The sequence below is a fragment of the Hesperophylax consimilis genome, chromosome 4, assembly GCF_061612785.1.
Source record: "Hesperophylax consimilis isolate HC1 chromosome 4, BYU_Hcon_1.0, whole genome shotgun sequence".
NCBI classification, from domain to species: Eukaryota; Metazoa; Arthropoda; class Insecta; order Trichoptera; family Limnephilidae; genus Hesperophylax; species Hesperophylax consimilis.
The window spans coordinates 5,120,905-5,142,749 of NC_142839.1; the positions used below are offsets into that span (position 1 = coordinate 5,120,905).

The 21,845-nt window shown below is 35.0% G+C and overlaps 1 protein-coding gene and 1 long non-coding RNA gene across 3 annotated transcripts; one reads left to right on the forward strand and one right to left on the reverse strand.

The window, feature by feature from the left end:
- The first annotated feature begins 505 nt into the window (after nucleotides 1-505).
- l(2)34Fd (nucleolar protein 10 lethal (2) 34Fd) lies at nucleotides 506-21,370 on the forward strand. The gene is made up of 11 exons (XM_089651254.1): nucleotides 506-724; nucleotides 806-1,066; nucleotides 4,940-5,080; nucleotides 6,863-7,071; nucleotides 10,008-10,236; nucleotides 10,328-10,454; nucleotides 16,362-16,530; nucleotides 17,414-17,654; nucleotides 18,297-18,437; nucleotides 18,983-19,242; nucleotides 21,086-21,370. Exons 1-11 carry the CDS (start codon nucleotides 659-661, stop codon nucleotides 21,297-21,299), a joined length of 2,058 nt encoding a protein of 685 aa, XP_089507380.1. The 5' UTR covers nucleotides 506-658; the 3' UTR covers nucleotides 21,300-21,370.
- LOC149424081 (uncharacterized) lies at nucleotides 11,315-16,353 on the reverse strand. Of its 2 annotated transcripts, none has more exons than XR_016305771.1 (5): nucleotides 14,098-16,353; nucleotides 12,800-12,883; nucleotides 12,651-12,719; nucleotides 12,487-12,552; nucleotides 11,315-12,409 (listed from the first exon to the last, which is right to left on the reverse strand). It is a non-coding gene; the product is annotated as an uncharacterized LOC149424081 (long non-coding RNA). The 2 variants fall into 2 exon arrangements; XR_016305770.1 differs by having other exon boundaries at nucleotides 13,010-16,353.
- Nucleotides 21,371-21,845: the final 475 nt, after the last annotated feature.

Here is a 21,845-nt window from a genome sequence, read left to right on the forward strand (position 1 = left end):
ATTTTAAAAGATGCTAAAATGACATTTGTCCAAAGCTTTCAAACTATTACAATATGGCCTAGCCTTGAGCGAAGGTTTTTATTGCCGGGTCGCTGGTTTAACAATACACCCATTTCGGAATTACTACTTGATGAGGGTTTGGAGCTAAATCTGCCGACTAATGGGTGTATTGCTTGAGTTGGCTTTCTAAATTTTTATTGCGATTTCCGGCCAGGCTCTTTACTAAATACTTAATGTCTAATAATTCGAACTGCCGCCTCCATCTGCGTGTAAAATCACAGAGACAAATGCTGGAGCACGTGTTCGCTTTGGTCTTTCTGTGAATTCAAGTCATGTATATACCTAGGGACATATCAACCGATTATTATCCCAATCGAAAATTTCGGTTCGGTGTTCGAAGGTATATAATTCGAATAATTACGCCCATCTCTAATATATCATCATATATACATACACATAACATACACTACTTCTACAAAAATATTTTTCTATGACAATAACAAACTTTCTGACACACGTGTTTTAGGTTGACAGATCGTCAGTGAATTCAGTTAAATTCGTAAAACGTTAAATAGTGACTACGAAATGTGGAGCAAAAGATGAAAACATCCAGTTTATAATTGCTCTTGTTAAGTTTATTTACCGTTAAACCTCCAAGATGCAGGTTTCCGAAATAGACAATGTGAAAATATATAACCTAAGTGCTGGAAAATCTTTACCCGATGTGAGTGTTCAGTGTATTTTTATATAACTGCTGCTAACTAATAATAAATCACGATGTTAATTTAATCTGCCTGTTTTCCAGTGGCTGTCGGAGAGAAAACGAAGAGCTCTACTAAAAAAAGATGTCGATATCCGTCGTCGAATTGAGCTCATTCAAGACTTTAGCATGCCAGGTCTTAGTACCTCTATCAAAGTATCTAAAGATGGACAATACATAATGGCTACTGGAATATACAAACCTCGAGTAAAGTGCTTTGAAGTTAATAATCTGTCTTTGAAATTTGAGAGATGTCTGGATTCGGAGGTGATCACGTTTGAATCTTTGAGCGATGACTACACTAAGGTATGTTGATGTCAAATAAAATTAAATATACCATGGTTTACACATTACTTGTACTTGTATAGTATTTGTAAGTTTTCTCTCCCTACTACCATTTTCTTACACATTCACAAAAATGGCGCAATACACAAAATAATCCAATTTTTATTTACTTATCTAAGAACATTCAAAAGTTTTGTAAATTGGTGGAAATATAAAATATCTTCTAATGGAAGATTCAGAACGAATAAGCACAAGTTAACAAAATCCATAATATATATCATATCCCTTTTTGGTTAAAACAAAAGGTTAACTTTTAGAATCGCTGGCCACGCTCAATACAGATACGTCAAACAAGAATAAAAACATTGTCAAACTGTCAAATCACATGAAATTTTGACGAAAATGGAACATTAAAGCAGTATTTTACATTCCCCGGATGTAAATAGTTGGCTTTTATACTAATTAAATTGAATGTTATTTAAATAGTATAGTACATGTATTTGCGGCGCGTTTCAGAGTGGAAGATATTTTTTTTTTTTTTTTTTTTTTTTTTTTTTTTTTTTATTATTGTACGACAGACAGGTAAGTCCAATTATGGTACAATTTTATTAAAACTAACAATACATGTACATATATTTTTTAAAACATGGTATAGTGATATTAAACACATCTATATCCGCTGGTAGGGCATTTAGTAAGGTCATACCTCTTGTCATGCTATGTCGGGCAATGACATCTGTCCGACCCTGCGGTATACAGAATAGGTCGTGGCTACGATTTCGACAGTATTTATCAGGAACGAATAATCCACAGCATGACAGGAGATATGGGCAATCGATAAGGTTTTTTAGTAACTTTAATTCAAATACCATGAGTCCGGCATTACGCCTAGTCTCCAGGCTTTGGTAATTTGTCTCCTTTAGCAGTTCCACGTGATGCATGAATTTCGGATATATTCCGTATGATCGCATGTAAACATACCTTAGGAATTTTTTTTGAATTTGTTCAATCATATTTATGTATTTAAGTTGATAAGGTATCCAGACAGTACTGGCGTACTCCAGCTTGCTTCTGACCACTCCGTTGAACATGGAGGTCATTGCTTCTTTGTTATTGAATTGTTTGCAAGTTCTAATTACAAAACCAAGAGTTTTGGAGCAAGCCGAGGTAAGCTGGACTATGTGGTTTGAAAATGTCAGCTTAGGATCAAAGATCACCCCAAGGTCCTTGATGATGTTTACGCGTGTAAGTACTTCACCATTCATTCTATACTGGCAGAATACCGGATTTTGTGAACGACTATAAGTCATAACAACGCATTTTTTAATATTGAAGTTAAGTTTATTTTCTACCGACCATATCATGATTGAATCGAGGTCGGCCTGCAGTTTCGAATAATCATAATCTGATTCGATTTCCTTCATCAGTTTCATGTCATCTGCGAATAGTAGACATGAGCTGTGACGTATGCAATCCTGAATGTCATCAATCAGAATGAGGAATAACATGGGACCGAGATTCGATCCTTGAGGAATTCCTGACAGAGCTGCGAACTTATGGGAGTCGTATCCATTTATATTTACATACTGACTTCTATCTTTTAAATATGACGCAAAAAATGTCAGTAAGGGTTGATTAAAACCTATTTTATGCATCTTTTTTATTAGAATATCGTGATCTACTCGGTCAAATGCCTTTGCGAAGTCCGTGTAAATTACGTCCGTCTGATGCCTACAGTCTAGGCTTTGTGCTACCCGTCGAGAGAAAGAGAGTAAGTTGGTTACCGTTGATTTCTTCGGTAAGAAGCCATGTTGATTACCTCTTAAGAAAGGCGTGATTTGTGGACTGATTTTATCACAGATAATCATTTCAAAAATTTTTGGAATTGTTGACAGTACTGCAACTGGTCTATAATTTCTGACGTCAGTCTTTTCATCAGCTTTGTGAATGGGGCTGACCCTCGTTAGTTTCCAACACTGTGGAAATGTGGAAGACATGATGCAGAGATTAAATATGTACGCAAGGGGAACACAGATATTTGGAGAGATTTTTATAATTATTGAAGGAGGAATACCGTCCGGACCAGTAGCCTTATCAGGTCGGAGATTCCGGATACAAGTTTCTATTTCCTGGATGTTGGTCAATCCGAGTGAGATATCTCCAACGTTCCAGGGTGATGCTGTTGGGAAATTGGTTTCAAGTTTAGGGGTTACTTGACTATAGACGGAATGAAAATAGTCAGCAAACTTATTTACAATTGTGTTAGGGTTAGTAAAAGTTACGCCTTCCTCAATCAAGCATGTTGGTGAGGTTGGGTTAACTTTTTGTGACCTAATATAGTTCCAGAAAAATTTTATGTCGTCTTTGATCCCATTCTGAACATTTTCCATGTATTGTTTTTTAGCAAATTTTATTTCAGATTTTAGCTCGGATCTACTCGCTGAAAATATCAGATAATCGGATTGCTTTTTGTGCAATAGATATCTTTTTCTGAGCGATTCCTTTCTTTTCAGTTTATCTATAATGCTCTTATTGAACCATATCGGATATACATCGTTTGTGATGTTGGGTTTGTTATTTGGTATACATAATTCAAAAATACTAAACAGTACATTGTTTAAATATTTCACTGCTTCGTCTACAGATTTTATGGTGAACAAAAATGTCCAATCAAAATGCGAAAGAATATTATTGCACAGTTCTATGTTTGCTCGCTTATAATTAAATTGGTGGAAATTATAATTGTGGAGTGAAGGCGGGGGCCCGCGGGGGGCGCGGCGATCGTTTTGGCGGGGTCTTCGTCTGCACCGAACCGCTCTTGATAGGCGCGCGGAAATGTCCAGCGTCGGGTGATGCTGGTCTTCATTCACCAGTGGTTCCTCGCTTCTCATCACGTCACACACATTTATATTACTAAGGATAAGATCGAGAATGTTATCGCTACTGTTCTTCACTTTATTGTACTGCGTCAGTCCATTCGAGTTTGTGAAATACGAAAAATCAGTTAAGACGTCTTCGGGTTTATTATTTAAGTTAAAATCACCCAATATTATCAGTATCGCCCTGGTGAAAGCCCACATTTCATAATTGAAATGTTGCTTGAAATGGTTTTAGCTTTGTTTGGTGACCAGATCTGAATAGCCAGGCACTTCCCCGCGTTCTTATACACTTCCTTCCCCTCCCCAGTATCTTCAGACTCAAAAACATTGGGGCCAGTTGTGCAACACTCTGGTGAGGTACTTGCATAAAAACATTGGGACAAGTTGTGCAACACTCTTGTGCGGTACTCGCATAAAAACACTGGGACCAGTTGTGCAACACTCTTGTGCGGTACTCGCATAAAAACACTGGGACCAGTTGTGCAACACTCTTGTGCGGTACTCGCATAAAAACACTGGGACCAGTTGTGCAACACTCTTGTGCGGTACTCGCATAAAAACACTGGGACCAGTTGTGCAACACTCTTGTGCGGTACTCGCATAAAAACACTGGGACCAGTTGTGCAACACTCTTGTGCGGTACTTGCATAAAAACATTGGGACAAGTTGTGCAACACTCTTGTGCGGTACTTGCATAAAAACATTGGGACAAGTTGTGCAACACTCTTGTGCGGTACTCGCATAAAAACACTGGGACCAGTTGTGCAACACTCTTGTGTGGTACTCGCATAAAAACACTGGGACCAGTTGTGCAACACTCTTGTGTGGTACTCGCATAAAAACACTGGGACCAGTTGTGCAACACTCTTGTGTGGTACTCGCATAAAAACACTGGGACCAGTTGTGCGGTACTTGCATAAAAAAATATCAAAATATTGTTACTTAAAAATAAAGTTTAAATTATGCTTGAATGGTTTTCACTGTGTATTAATTTGTTTTTTTGTTTCGTTTTCAGCTTGTATTTTTACAATGCGATCGTTATGTAGAGTTTCACGTTGGACACGGCAGACATTACCGCCTCAGGGTGCCCAGATTTGGTCGTGATCTCGCTTACCACAAACAGACTTGTGACTTGTTCGTAGTAGGAGCTTCTTCTGTAAGTATCTCCAAATTATTGCATATCCATAAAAACACTAATTTACTTACATTAAATAAGTCCTCAGGCTAATTTCTTCGTTTTTTTTTAACAAGCAGTTATTATACGTAGTCAATTTGCTTGGAACAGCGTATATGTCTCATAGAAATCATTGTGTCTCTCTTACTGTCATGGTGAGAAATATGATCGAAATGGTATTAGAAAGAGAAAACACCATGCTTTATATTCATATCTAAAAGTTCATACTTCAAGTTATATTCATATCTAAAAGCGAACAAATTAGCCTGTGGGGTTAAAACAATTTTTCTCACTCTGTAATTGAGGAATCAATCATAATACCATTACAATACACACTTCATTACATTACAACACACACTTCATTACATTACAATACACACTTCATTACATTACAATACACACTTCATTACATTACAATTCACACTTCATTACATTACAATACACACTTCATTGGGATCGGTTCTGTCTCCGACTTTGTTTTTGTTGCACATCAATGACCTTTTGACATGTGCACCGATTCATTGTTACGCGGATGACAGTACAGTTCATGATAGCTTTTTGTTTGACAAGCCCCCAAAGGGCACACAAACTCCAACGGCTCGGAGGGCTTTGAAGCAGAGAATGGGCGGTTATCTCGAGAGTATTTCCTCCTGGGTTAAAAATAATCTCGTCGAATTTAATGTTTCAAAGACCCAATCCTGTCTGATTACGTCTAAAAGGGATCTAAATGATAATCTAGTCTCCTTCAACGGAAGCAATCTTCCGAACAGGCCTTCCATTGATATGCTTGGTGTAACTATAAGTGACCAGCTCAGGTATGGGGGCTCCATCGAAGCCAGAGTAAAGCTGGCCTCTCAGAAGCTGGGCGTACTGTACAGGGCCCGCAGATACTTTAATAGTACACAACTGCTGACCCTGTACAAATCGCAAGTGCGCCCTACTGTCGAATTTGGCAGCCATCTCTGGTCCGGAGCCCCTAAATACCTGAAAAAAACCCTTGACTCTGTGCAAAAACGGGCAGTCCGTTTGATAGATTCCCCAATCTTAACAAACAGACTGCAATCTTTAGAGCACGGCGTCAGGTAGGTATGCTGTCCTTGTTCTATCGGTATTACAATGGAAGATGCTCTGAGGAACTAGCGTCATTGATCCCTTCGGCACCGGTGCGTAGTCGGGATACACACCAAACGCGCGCCCAACATTTGTACACGGTTGACATTTGTCACATGAGAATGGGTCGCTTCTACGATTCGTTCTTAAGTTCAACAGCTCGGCTGTGGAACGAACTGCAGGCCTCTGTGTTTCCTCCCTCCTACAACATGGGACTCTTCAAGACCCATGTTCACTCCTTCCTCTCCACAAAAAGACCCTTCACACAGCATCCCCATAGGCCCTGAGGGAAATTATTTTCTTCAGGGCCTCCTGTGTGGAGTTAATATAAATAAAAAAAATTACATTACAATACACACTTCATTATATACAACCGTACCTCATAATATTTGCCATTATTATTGTATTTTATTTTATTTCAATTTGTTATTTCATATTCTCTTTTTTTTAAATTATAAAATAGGGCATTAGCATGGGCAAAGTACCCAGTAAGGAGGCTAATATTAAATTAACACTTGGTATCTTATTGTGCAGGAGAATTTCAAATAATAGTCTGTAAATCTGTATATAACTGTTTATTGATGGCTCAAACACAAATTGTCGTAACTAGCTGTTCGTTATGTATTTTTACTTATTATTTATTTATTTTCACAGGAAATATACCGTCTCAATCTGGAGGCCGGGCAGTTCATGACTCCGTACTCGACGAACGCCACAGGCATCAACAACTGCGTGGTGAATCCCGAGCACGGGCTGGTCATCGTGGGGACGCAGGAGGGGAAGTTAGAGGGATGGGACCCACGCACCAAGTCCCGCCAGGCAATGCTGGATTGCGCTGTACACTGCTCTGATATAGATGACAAGTAATTACATACATATTTTTTAAATATATTTTCTTCGGTTCCATGACATAAAGAACAGTAATCAAACAGAAAATTTAAACTAACACCATACCTAAACTAAGTGTACCTAACTAATTCTTTAATTATGTTCTGTTTTGTTCTATCCAGTCATTTTCTTCAAACTTTCATATTAATTGTTAAACAAAGTAATTTCAGTTATTTGTATGTAACATTTCGGATGTGACAAACAGTCTATGTCTAGAGAGGCGGGTAAAGAAAACCATGTAATAAAAAATCACAATAAAATTAACACCCCGGTTGCCAGCACTGAAACTGAAAATCGTAATATTCTAAAATAATCATATATACATAATTCTTAAATTTTCAGTACATATTATAATGAATTTATGCAACCTTTCTTACAATAGTTGGTGGTGTAATGGTCAGTATAGTTGCCTTCCAAGCAGTTGATTGGGATTCGATTCTCGGCCATGGCAATATACATGATAGTACAAGTAAAAAACAAAATAACTTTTTTCGAAATTCCAACTTTTTTAGGTAAAAAAGTTGAATTATTTGTATGGGAAATAAATATTCTTCAATGAAAAAATATTTTTGTGTGGGAAAAAAGAATGTAATTTCGAAAAGTTATTTATTTTTTCTACTTTTACCATCACGTTGCATCACCTAAGTTAGGGCACTTTACCCCCGGACGCCCTCTATATATATTTTTTTTATTACAAATTTTAATAGTTTTACTTTTATTTTTTAACCTTTCCTTATCTGTGGTGTGTATTTATTACACATTGCTTCTAATAACTTTAATAACTCTATAAATATAATAAATTCTGGGTTCAGATTTTAGGTATTCCTCAGTTATTCATTTATGCACTGAATTAAAAAATTATATTTTACATAGTTTTCAAATTCAATTAAAAATCAGAGATTTTTGTTAAAAATCGGAAACAGATACACCAATACAATCAACCGTGTGATACTGCTACGCGAAGAGTGTGCGAGGAAATGACACGCTATTGATATCCTGCTTTAGTTCGCTACGCGGGAATATGAGAAATCCACACGTCCGCAGTTGTATTTTGATTAAGACCATCGATACTTATGACCGCACAGCTGTGTGTGTGCCAGCCGCCAGCCAGTCGGACGCGGGCCGTCGTTAGATGTGGACCCCTCGCACGTTTCGTTAGCATCTGCCGATGGTTTTTTCATGTTTTCAGCAATTATTATCACATTTGATATAAAATATCATAAACATAAGCACTCTTATATATAAGCCATAACTCTGTCTTAGCATTTAGTTATTATTATATCCTGAAGAAGCTTGGTCGAAGTGAAACCGGTCGATATATGAAATAATAAATTCGTGGTTAAATACAAAGTGTTTGTGTTTTATTTTATAATAAACATAAGCGATTAGCTATGAATATTCATATTTTTCCAATATTAAATCGCTTATTTTTGAGATGTGTATTGACTATACAGCACCGGAACGCGTGTATTTTTTAGCACAGTAAGGGAAAGGTTAAAATACCAGGGTTTGCCACATGCACATTTGCTTTACATCCTGGAAGACGGAGACAAAATCCATGTATCCTGTGATTTTTCACAGGCCTGCATTAGTTATCAATAAACTTATTAAATATCTGCTTGCGTGACATTTAAGCCTGTTACAGACCACGCTACAAGCGCGCTATATTTTCATGGCTTGGTCTATTTCTGCATAGCGCTTGCCATACATTCCCATTGGTAGTATATGGCGAGCGATAGAGAAGATGATACGTATAGCGTAATCTGTAGCCTACCTTTAACATATAATAATATCCTGTGCGCATTTTCATTTTGAAAGTCTTTAATTCGTATTTCAAAGAAAATTAATTGTAAAATGTTACATAGTTCTGGTAAACTGTTGTTAATTTTCTCCAACTTTTTTTTTTTAATCATATTTATAATTTTTTTTTTCCGACTTTATGTCCGAGTTAAATCTAAACAGGAAAAACTAAACAATCTAGTCAACCCACATTATGCAAGTGCATTATATAAGCATAATAAATACAAAACAATACAAGAACAACACGTCAACTCACCAGAGATCAATTTCATTTCGGAGGGTTCGGCTCGATAGAACTCCTAACTGGACCTATAAATCCTACAGATCTCACAATAACCTTTAACATATAATAATATCCTGTGCGCATTTTCATTTTGAAAGTCTTTAATTCGTATTTCAAAGAAAATTAATTGTAAAATGTTACCTAGTTCTGGTAAACTGTTGTTAATTTTCTCGAACTTTTTTTTTTTAATCATATTTATAATTTTTTTTTTCCGACTTTATGTCCGAGTTAAATCTAAACAGGAAAAACTAAACAATCTAGTCAACCCACATTATGCAAGTGCATTATATAAGCATAATAAATACAAAACAATACAAGAACAACACGTCAACTCACCAGAGATCAATTTCATTTCGGAGGGTTCGGCTCGGTAGAACTCCTAACTGGACCTATAAATCCTACAGATCTCTCAATAAAAATATTTAAATAATCTTTCGTAACCCTACACGTATTTAAAATTACTGATTTTTGCGTTTTTACATATAAATTCTTTGACAGATCTAATAAGCCTAAATTTTGAATGAGAGAGCTAGGTATAATGCCAGTAGCCGAAATAACAAAGAGTAATATTTTTATAGTCTGAGAATGCCATATTTAATTATGTATTAAAAGTAATGGATTTTCTTTAATTTATTTTTATTCAATAATTGACGTATATCTGATTTATTTTTTTCCGCTCTAAACTCTAAACTAGAAATTTATATCACATATTGAGATCTCGTAAGCCTGTTTAAAAATATGTATTTAATCTTACCCTGTTGATCTATCTTAATGCATAATTTGTATAAGTTTTCCATTATTAAATTGAGTTGTTTGTTTTAACCATAGGCTCGATGTAGTGCCATCCATAACAGCTCTTAGTTGCCATGGAGCATTAGACATTGGAGTAGGAACATCTACAGGACATGTCATATTGTATGACTTGCGATCTAGCAAACCTCTCATAGTCAAAGACCACATGAATGGCTTACCGATCAAAGACGTTGTTTACCATAGAGATATGGATTACATTTATTCCATGGATTCATCCATTTTGAAGATATGGGATAAGAACACGGTATGACATTTTATTTATTATGTATATATATTTTTTATCGCTTTGATATTCCTATGTGTATTAATTTTATTTGTTCTATATATGTTTTTAGGCAAAACAATACACTAGTATAGAGGCAACACATGATTTCAACAACTTATGCGTGATCCCAGGCACCGGTTTACTCTTTATGTCGAACGAAGATCCAAAAATGCTAACATATTATATTCCTACACTAGGTAAGACTACAAAATTTATATTCTTTTATAAGAATTATTGAATCCTGACTTTATGAGACTTGTAATAATGTGTACCTCGCTTATTTACACTCTTTTACCAAAAAAATGTTTAGTTATGTATGAGGTCTATTTTAGTTTTTAATCTCTAGGGGCTACATCCCTGCATTCGCAGTGTTAAAGAATCATACCATAAAAAACCACTCACTAGATTGATAACTTCGAGCTTTTGCAGGGAGAAATTTTGTCCACTATTCATAAATTAACCACTCACTAGATCGATATCTTCGGGTTTTTTGTACTGAGCCAATAATCCTAAATTTTACCATAGATAAGCCTGTAAAATAAAATTTGTCTGCAAAATATACGTCATACTCACCATCGACTAGGATAGAGGAAACTATAAAAAAAGCGTAACCATAGACAATATAATTCTCATTAGGAGCCTACCCCATTCACTAGCCTAAAATATTATTTTAAAAATAAAAATGTTTGCAATGTCGAAATATTCCCTCACAACAAAAAAGATCCATCTGACAAAGTGCTGTAATGCGAAAATGACCTTAAAGTATCTTTCATTAAAGCTCATTTTCTCAGGACAACGCATGTCAGGTGAAATCTTGTTCTGAGATGAACAATCAACCTGTCGTAAAAATAAACTTTCAAATGACTTGAAATCCTTTAAATAAAGGAAGAACATTTATAAGATTATCAAATATGAATATGTGCTTTTTACGACAGTATCGAATTTTGATATTTCTCTGCTTTTAAAGGAAAATGAAAAACAAAGAAATTTTTGTATTTCGTTTTAATACGAGTTACATTTATACATATATATTTTACAAGATATTATATGTAAGGTCATGTATTCCTCATCAGAAAAGAGAATTTCTTTTTGGTCCTGATAAGAAGGGAGACACGATTCTTACTTTGGTTGTTTCGCATAAAATATAATTTGTAATGCAAGTTTTTTTTGAGAAATGATTCATATACATTGTATATTAATATAGATATTACAGAAACAGGAAATAAAATAATATACAAGCATGATACACATTTAGAAGTTGTACCAAGACAATATAAAAATACATAAACAGGAAATACAAGAATGTAGAAGTACAAAACATATTTTAAAAGAGGTGTTGAAAGATATTATGATGAATAGTAAACTAATTAGGACAACCATTTCTGCCTACATTTAGTATACTTTTAAAAACGTTGCATGGCCATTTTCCTCATGGAATCTGATCCATCATATTGTCTTGTATCTTTGCCAGATAATTTCTTATTGATGTCTGCACACCATGAATTAATTATGAAGGGCACAGTGAATTTAATAATTGCATTTATTACAATTTTTTTATGCCCCTCACAATTAATGCAATCGAAACATACTTTTTTGGCAATAGTTTCTTTAATAATATGAACAAGATGAATATTTTCACAGTTATGATTTAGTACATACTCGACAACACAATGAATTTCCAAAGCGTTAAGGGCAAAGCTTTTCGTAGGATAGTTCAGACAATATCTCTCTGCGATGCTGTATTCCCTAGTTAAAATAAAAGAATTCATGGGATCATAAGGATCACCAATGCTAGATGACTTGCATTCCTCAAAGCCTTCGATCACTTTTAACATCTTTTTTAATGAAAATCCTGCAACATAGGAGTCGATAATAAATTTTTATATGGAAAATGAATTGCAAATTTTCCCAAATTGGGCTTCTACATCAGGTATAGTTAAAAAGGAAGTTACATTTGAATTTAAAGTGGAAGAGGTGGAATGAGTATAAATAAAATCAGCAAAATTAGACAAAAGAATGGTAGAATCATCAGCTTTTTGTTGCGATTTTCTTAGTTGACGCCTGGTCCTCAAAAGCTCCAAATGCAACATCTTTTTCTTTGGAGAAAGGGTTGCAGTTGACCCAATGTATCTTAAATTGCACCTTCGTTTACCTATAAAAACACAATTAAATTATTCAAAACAAAGGCTACCAAAAAATTATGATAAAAAAAGTTATAAATTTGCTTACGCAGAAAACCATCGTTTTTACATGTAGGTACAATGCTGCTGGGTCCAGAAACAATTCTGAACATATCTGAAAAAAAAAATTCTTATTGAAATGATCTACATATTACATAGCAAAACAAAGAATATTATTTCCTTTCACATACCTAATATGAAAAAAATGTATACCTTCATAATCTTCTGATACCCTTTTGGCAGCAACGGACACACCGCTGGGTTTGGGGAAGAAATTACGTTCTGAAATAAAAACGTTGGTTAAATAATAATATGAATAAAATTAATAAGGTAAGCCGATGTAATATAGAAGACATTTGTACCTTGTAAAATGTAATCATGATCTTGGAGTGCATCACTATACGCGCTGTAGAATCCTGCCACAATACTCTCGTCACAGGTACGGTCTAAAAACGAAAATAGATTCAATTCTGAGGTTAAATTAAGATAAGTTATACAATACATTAGGAACAAATAAAGAGAGATTCGTCCCTGTAGTGTTGTTATAATCAAGTTTTTTGTTTTCTACACACCGAGGCCGAGGCAAATCCACGCATTGTCCGATGACGGGAAGATTAAGCTTCGGCAATGCGTGCTTTCTAAATGCACCATTCGACCTTTTGCAATCAATTGCAAAATGCGATGCACAAACTCTTGCATATGTCGTCAATATTGGGTTCTGAATGAAGTCTAATCTATTAATCTTCCACGACCATTCACGAAACTGAATCTGGCACTCCTTAAAACACGGAAACCTGTGTCGAATTGATGTAGTGTCTGTACATCCTTTCACATCACACTGAACTTTAACAGTTTTCGACATTTTCATACAAATATTTGTTTTGACAGCGGCGTATAAACATGCATTAACTGCGCACTGGTTTGTGCAAAATATATGTCACATAGCCATAGAGATTTCCGTGTCCTTTTTACTGACCCACTTTTTTCTCGGAGTTATACCCCCTGCCACTATTTAACCAATGACGTCATCACAGTCCTATAGACAAGGTAGAGGAAACAATAAAAAAAAGGTGCGGCCATAGACAATATGATCTATTAGCCATTCATCAGCCTAAAATATTATTAGAAAAATAAATGTTATCAGATTCTCTCAGAACGACAAGGCTCCAATCACAAAGTGCGGTCCTGCGAAAATAAGCTCTAAGGTACCTTTCCTTACAGCACATTTTCTCAGGACGGCGCTTTGTAAGTTGAAAATCTGTCGTGCCGAGGCCGTCGTAAAAATAGCTTAAAATTACTTGAAATTTGAATTCCTTTACTTTAAAAGGAAAAAAAATTTCAAAAAATGATTGTGCTTTTCTACCACAGTATTACAGTTACATATTGTGAAGTATTTTTTTTTTATTTCACTAAGATAGACAAAGAAACAGGAAGCACAAATAAATTTATAAGCACAAAACACATTTTAAAAGTGTACCAAGACTGCGAATGAATCTTTTTCTGTTTTAAACATTCATTTTAGTTACTAATGTCGTTTTCAATGATTAAATATTTCAATTTGTAGTTTTAATCATAAAGTTATTCCAAAATTAATATGAATACAGAATTTATGAGCACAAAACACATTTTAAATGTGTACTGAGACTATAAATATTCTTACGCAGGGAAGCATCGTTTTTTCTGTGTGGCGACTGAATTACTGCTGCTGGGTCCTACAGGAACACTGATGTCTGAAAAAAAAATAATCTTAGTGGTCGAACTACACAGGTGAACTCCTAGCGTGGAGGACAATATACTATACCATTGTATAACAAATATATTAAAGAACAAATTAAAAAAAAAAAAAAAAAAAATGAAAGGAAGAAAAAAAATCTGCATATTGGATGAACAAAATTTACAATATTATTCCTTACCGAGTAACATAGAATAGATGTTTACCTTTGTAATCTTCCGTGATCCTTTTAGCAGAAGGAACCACACCGCTGGTACACGGGAAGATATTAAGCTCTGGAATAAACATATTTATTGGCATAACTAAAGTTCGTGAACTAAACATAGCATATTACATATTCCTTTTCATGGAACATATAACGGATTTATACCTCTGTAATCCTCCATGATCCGTCAAAACGGGTCCGATATTGTTGTAAATCCAGATAACTACCAATGCTGGGAAGATTTAAAGTCGGCAGTGCGGAACTTCGAAATGATCCATTCGGCTTTTTGTTTCTGACGGAGAAATGGCAGTCACAAACGAATGCTTATCTCGCTAATATAGAGTAAGATAAGAATTCAATTCTGTCGATTTTCCAGGCCCATTCGCAGAACCTGCTCTCCTCAAAGCTTCCGTGTTTTGGGTATTTATGTCGAGTGGACTGTCTGTCAGTACAGCCTTTCACATAACGCGGCTTGATAATTTTATCTTGAGACATTTTCACACAACAACAACTCGCAACAACAATCTGAATATGTCAAATGACGCTTCAATGGCGTCACATGGTTTCCGGGGGAAGTGGAGCGTAGCCTCTCTTTCTGTTACACGGGTCTTATGCTGGAGAGAGTGAGAGACCAAACCACAACGGCTTTTCATTGGTTAGGGTTGTGAAGATGTTATCAAAAAACCAAAAAAGTTATACCCCCCTGAATCATACACGGTACGAAGCACTGCAATTGCAGTGTTGACCTCATACATTCATTTTCGTCTTCTGATGTTACTTCTACTGTTTTAGTTAAAGACAAAATGAAAAGTCTCACTTTATCCAGTAGTGTATCATCTACATGTTGCTATCAACACACTTCGGGCGGGAAAGGTAGTTCTACCTGTTCGGTCGATTGATGCTTAACGCCGGGAAGGGTGGTTCTACCTTTTGCGCCGGCCATATTTCAATGGCAGAAAAGACGGAATTATTCCATGTTTTTATATGAATATTATATACCAATCTCTTTGTAAAGGTCCCAACAATATGTACATAATTATCGAATCGTAATGCAAGTCTTCTTTTGATATTTATCTTAGTGCCTCTCGTTTACATCGTTATTTCAACAAAAGGATAGTATATTATTTGTTATTGTAATAATTGAATTCTTGGAATGAGGGTTTTTATGATCGTGAAACCTGATTCGAATCTCTATCTCTGTTCCGCTTCACTCAACTCCTATATGCAAGCAAGCGAGAGATGTCGGGTGTATTTAAAGAAAGCAGGTATGAGCGGACCGTAATAAAATATTACAAGGTTAATAGAGTTGCATTTCAAATAATATTCGCTTTTCGTTTAGTGCTTTTATAGCTTGGGTACGCTGAGTTACTACATACAAATTTTTACTAAATATTTGAATTATTTTTGAAATAAAGCAATTTAAAACAAATTTAAAAAATTCACGCGGGACCTTTATTTTCGCCCGGAGACAGCGTAGCGCCAGCGCACAAAATACCCGCTAGAAATGTGTTAACTCCTATGAAACAGGTAAAACTTAGTAAATATCTAAAAGCCAAATATAATATTGAAAATTATAATTTATTTAAAAAATATACGGCACAACATGTGCCATTTACATAGGTATTAAGTTACAAGTATAAAATGTAAGAAAATATAAAAAATAAAAAAATGTCAAAATTGAATTAATAAACACAAATTTTCATGGACAGTAGTGAAATACGTAAAAAACTTCTAAAACCTAGCTCTACACAGTGAACTCTACAGTGTACCAACGCAAGGTATAATTTCACTAGACTGCAAATGTAGCACCATAGGGGTTAACAAAAGTATTTTTTTAATTTTTTAAAGTTTCTTGTTGGCCCCTACGGGTTAAGTATTTACACAAAGTTTGGTTGACTTGCAAGGTAAAGATAACCACATCCATGTAGGATAAATATTAATATGTACGTAGATATATTTTTAATTTTGTTTTTCATTGTTTTTGTAGGTCCGGCACCAAGATGGTGTGCCTTTTTAGATAATTTGACAGAAGAATTAGAAACAACATCAGCGCAAGACATCTACGATGATTATAAATTCATTACCAAAGCCGAATTAGAGACGTTGGGACTTGGACATCTCATGGGAACTAACCTGCTTCGAGCATACATGCACGGGTAATTAATAATCGACAGTTGAACCCAGACTCTTGATTTTTTCTTCAAAGACTCTTATCATCCAATTTGTTAAGACATCAATAGGTATGCTGATATCTCAATAACTAGTGTTGAGAACAGTTGCCAAGGAAGACATGGCACCATCAAGTGAATCAGATACTTGAGTCGGGCCATGTCAAGAGCCAGAATAATAGAAGAGTATGTATGAATGTGAATGAGGCAAGGAGTGTGGCAAGACCAAGTTGTTTGGCGGTCCATCCTCTATGCTTACTGCTGCGGAAACAGTTAGAGAAAAGTTGTAGTTTGTGGTCATTATCAAAGGGGGTTCAATCAGAGTGTAAAGAAGAAAAATAAATACTTTTTTTAAAAAAAATTTATGATAAACTAATGTTTATAAGACAAGGTTTTTTATGCATAGCACAAAGGATAACAAATTATTATAAGCAATAATTAGTCTCTTGAAATATCCATACAAATTGAAAATATCTCCCGAGTAAAAATAAATGCCGTGGCATTTTGGATATTTCAAGAAACTAATTATTGCTTATACATAATAATTTGTTAAAAATAAATACATTTAAATTTCCGCTCAGTGAAAAATCTGTTAAATTTTTATTGGATTTGCAAATGCTAACATTAAATATATGTAAAAATGTAGAAGTGATAGTAAAAATGTCTCAGACTATAATTTTGCAGAACAACCTCCCGCAACACAAAATAGTGTTTTGCACATTTTATAATATTTCTTATCTATTGTGTTAAACAGCGATTCATCAAATTCTTCCAAAATGTCCCGGCAAACCGACTATTGTGTTTTCGCAACGTCGCCGTAATATGGGTTAAGTTAATTTTTGTGTTGTAACTTCATATATAATTTTCTCAGATACTTCATCGATATCCGATTATACAAGAAGGCCAAGTCTATTGCCGATCCATTTGCATTTGAAGAATTCAAGAAGCGCAGGATCCGTGAGAAGCTAGAACAAGAAAGACCTTCGAGGTTGAAGTTGAAGGTTGACCTTCCTCCAGTCAATAAAGAGCTCGCTGCCAAACTTATGTCAGACGAATACACAAAGAAAAAGAAGAACAAGGCTAGCGATATCATGGGCGACAACAGGTTTAAGGTAATTATAATATTGGTTACAAGTAGTTTTGTGAACAGTAAATCAAAACCTAAATTTCTACTGAAATCATAAGATTTGTAAGTAGGGACTTAAATACCTACCTACTTTTAATTATAAACCATATAGGTATTTTATGTTACATTTTCTAAAATTTCAAATAAGGAATTATACAATTTGTCCAAAGAAACGTCACAAAGACAATTCTGTTTTCAAACTTTCTTCAGACAAGAAGGTAGGATAGTATTTAAAAAATGCGAATAAGAAAGTCCAAATAAACATGACGATTTTACATTTAAAAAAAGAGTAATGAATCGTTGAAACGGCCACCATCTTGAACCAGAAACGGAACATTAGAAAAAAATTACATGCAGACGAAATGCAGAACGATCGAGTTAAAACAGGACTTCGCTATGCTCATATACACATTCTCTTGCTTTTGTTTAGGTACTTCTCTAAAATAAGCACTAGCAACACTGAACAGTTAGATTTGAAATAAAACTGATGTAGCAAAAATATTAAAAATGCGCTTGGTGTGATGGCCAAGCAACAATCTAAAAATAATCAGTGCCTTAATTTTCTAAATAATGGGGTTGACTGACTGCTATTTTATGTTATAACACATGTTGTTTTCTTTTTTTGTAGCAATTGTTTGCAAATCCAGACTTCGAAGTGGATAAAGAATGTGAAGAGTATCGACTTATCAATCCCGTTGTGGCAAATCTGCAAGTCAACAAGAACAGAGCTGCCAAGAAGGCTGTGGCAGAACAATTTGATCCCGTTGATGTAAGCTATGAATTGTTTTACTTCAAACATCTTTATTATGTGCTTTTAAACAATGCCCATTTCTAAACATTACGACTATTTGACAGCCTCCGTGGTTGAGGGGCAAGGCTCTTGACTAAGTACCCGAAAGTCACGGGTTCAAATCCCAGTGTGTGCAACTAAAACTTTGTTTAATTCATTTGTTTCACAATATTAATTAATTTAAAAATAATACATAGTAAATTTGCGGCACTTTCCGAAGTGGAAGACACTCTCAATTGTCCCGGTGAATGACCATTCAGAATTGAAACATCGCTTGAAATGGTTTTTGTTTGGTGACCAGATCTGAATAGCCAGGTATCCCCACCTTTCTTTTCCCCAAATCGTTCTCCTCCCCTCTACTTTCATCCTCACAACATACCCCAATTGGGGATTTTATGGTCTTACTGGTTCCAAACAGTTGGAAGCAGCTGTGCAGCACTCTAGTGAACTCTTCTGTAGCACATAAAATTAATTTGGATGGTTTTTTCAAACCCTTTTGATTAATTAATGATTATGCATTACAGGAAAATGATGAAAAAGTGGATTCTGATGACGATTTGTATAATGAGACCGATGATGACAGTTCAGATGATGAACACACTTGGTCCGCTGATGTCAAGAACAAATTAAAGCTGGCGAAGCAATCTATAGATCGAAAGAGGAAAGAAGAGGAAGAAAGGGAAGCAAATATCGCCCCGGAACCCAAATTCTATGAACTTAAGGAAGGTCAGGAGTTCCAGGGAGGTTTTAAAGGGGTTCGAAGTCTATCCAAAAAATTCAACAAGTAAGATTATTTAAACATATATTCTTTGATACTATTGTGAAAGCTGTATCCCATAATATTTATTTTTCAACCTCATAATGGGGATTTAGAAGAGAACCATCACTTAATTAAGTTTAAGAATTCAAGTTCTGTGAAAGTTGTATTCAAATTCTGTTATTACTTCATCATAAGCCGGTTGTTTCACAATACTTGGATAATTTCAGAACTTGAATTTTACCTTTGAAATTGGATGAATTGTTCAAATTCTGTGAAATAACCTGTCCTAAGTGGCGTTTTCCTGCTTCTCTTCTGTGATTAAGTTGTTTCACAGAACTTGAACAATTCAACAAATTTTAAAATTGACATTCAAGTTCTGAGAATGTTCTATTTAAGTTATGCTACTATTCCAATATGGGCAAGTATTTCACAGAACTTGACTAATAACAGTACATAAATAGAACATTCACACAAGTTGAATATGTATTAACTTTGAAATTTGATGAATTGTTCAGGTTCTATGAAATAACTGGCTTTAGCTTTACTAAATGATCAATATTTTTTAAAGCCAATTAACAAAGAAATACATGCCAACACATTAAAATATACAGCAAAATTATTATCTCTAAATAGTATAAAAAATAAATTCGCTATCCGCGTCTTTCTGTTTGTGCGCTTAGTTCTTCTAAACTATGCAATGGATTTTCAAAGATTTTCACTATAAGTAAGATAATTTCTTCCGGAAGGTTTGTGTATATAATACATTTATTTATTTATTTATTAACGGACATCGTCCAAATTACAAAATAATAACACGAATACAGTAAAATGAAAAATACAGGAGTAGACAAAGGTACATAAAAGCAAAGACATAAGGCAGATATAATATAAGAAAATAAAGTGACAAGTCGAATCAAGTCAAGACTACGCCGTGGGTCAGGACCACGGGACACTTATAATATTCCGTCACTTGTTTAGCGACTGGCAAAAATCATTCAGACTTATCCCAAAAAAGTTAAGGTTTTGACTTGAGTTGACCAGTCTACACATTCTAGACAACGGTGAATAATATCCATAATTTGTCGAATGATGGTTGAGGAAGAGCAGTTCATTATTTCTGAGTCTGTGCGAGGGGATATTGAAGGGAATGAGTTGCAGTAGAGTAGGTGAATCAATAATACCATTTATAATTTTGAAGAAGCAAATGAGGTAATTTCTTTACATATTCAATTTGTAGAAAATTAGACGAAATTCGATGTTTATCCTAGAATTCACAACTACAAAACTTTATTTTAAATCAATCTTCTTCTTCATGTGCCGTATCAGGTCCCCCCGACGTTGGCGATCACTCTAGAAAATGTCTCTTTGTCTTGCGCTGCCCGGAATAGCTCCTCCACACTTCTAATGCCGGTCCACTCTCATATATTTCGCAGCCAAAACATTTGTCTCCTACCAGGCCCTCTGCGACCCTCTATCTTACCTTTCAATATTAAATGGAGCAAGTGATACTTCTTTTAAATCAATAACAACCTCCAAACTATACTCCAAATCATTAACAACCTCAGGGTTGCTCAGGCAACTCCAGGAAAAACTTCAGCTAGTTCTTGAAATAAATTCAAAATTTCCTTCTGTGTTCTAATCTGATAACATAACACCGTGTGAATGCATTCACTAGGCAAACGTGAGATTAAATGCATCGAACTTAATATCTTACTTTAGGGCCTGCTTTACAAGTTTACTTCAAGATCAGAGATGGAGTACGAATATATAACTCTAATACTAGAAGCAGAATTTGAAATCTGCAGAATTAGGTTAAATTTATTAAACGACACATGTCTATAATATTATTTTTGTGTTTTAATTTTAGGAGCAGTCTAGGTGACAGAGTTAAATACGAGAACAACAACATCAAGCTCCTGGGCTCCGTGGGAAATCGAGAAATGACATTCAGCATGAAGGGAGACAAACGCGACCGGGAGAAGCGTGACCAGGACAGGATTCACCGGGAAGACAGGAAGAAGGTCTGCCGACCGACCAACCATCTTGCCAAACCTAAATTTAAAACCGGAAAGCGGCGGTGATAGACAAACAAAAACTTATCAATTAATTGTTAAATGAACTAATCTTGTAATAAAAGTTATTATAAGAACTATTTTTGGTATTTTTATTTAATTATTAATGCTCATTTTGGGGGCTTTTACATAGGAATAGTAAGATTATATATTTATTTTTTTTTGTTCTTTTTATACATAACTGAACTGCCCCAGCTAAAATCTGTTGTATTCATTTCGGCATTAGTATTGCCCTCCATTAGTATTCTGAGTAAAGAGTAGTGCATGTTATGGTAGTTAGTCCCAGAATTACTGCACCGAAATAAATCCCGACTTCTAGAATTCAAAAGCTTATGAGTGCAAGCAATTCTGGACAATCAAATGCATCCTTTAGAATTTTACATATAAATGCCAAGTCACTGAATATCCTTCTGTCTGATAATTTAAGCATATTCAGATCATTATAGAGGGTTACGGTTCAACAAAAAAAATATTTATTACATATGTACATGTTTGTTGCAAAAAAGGTCAATCAATAATGGATTTTTATATCAGTTTTCTGCGCATTTTTAACAA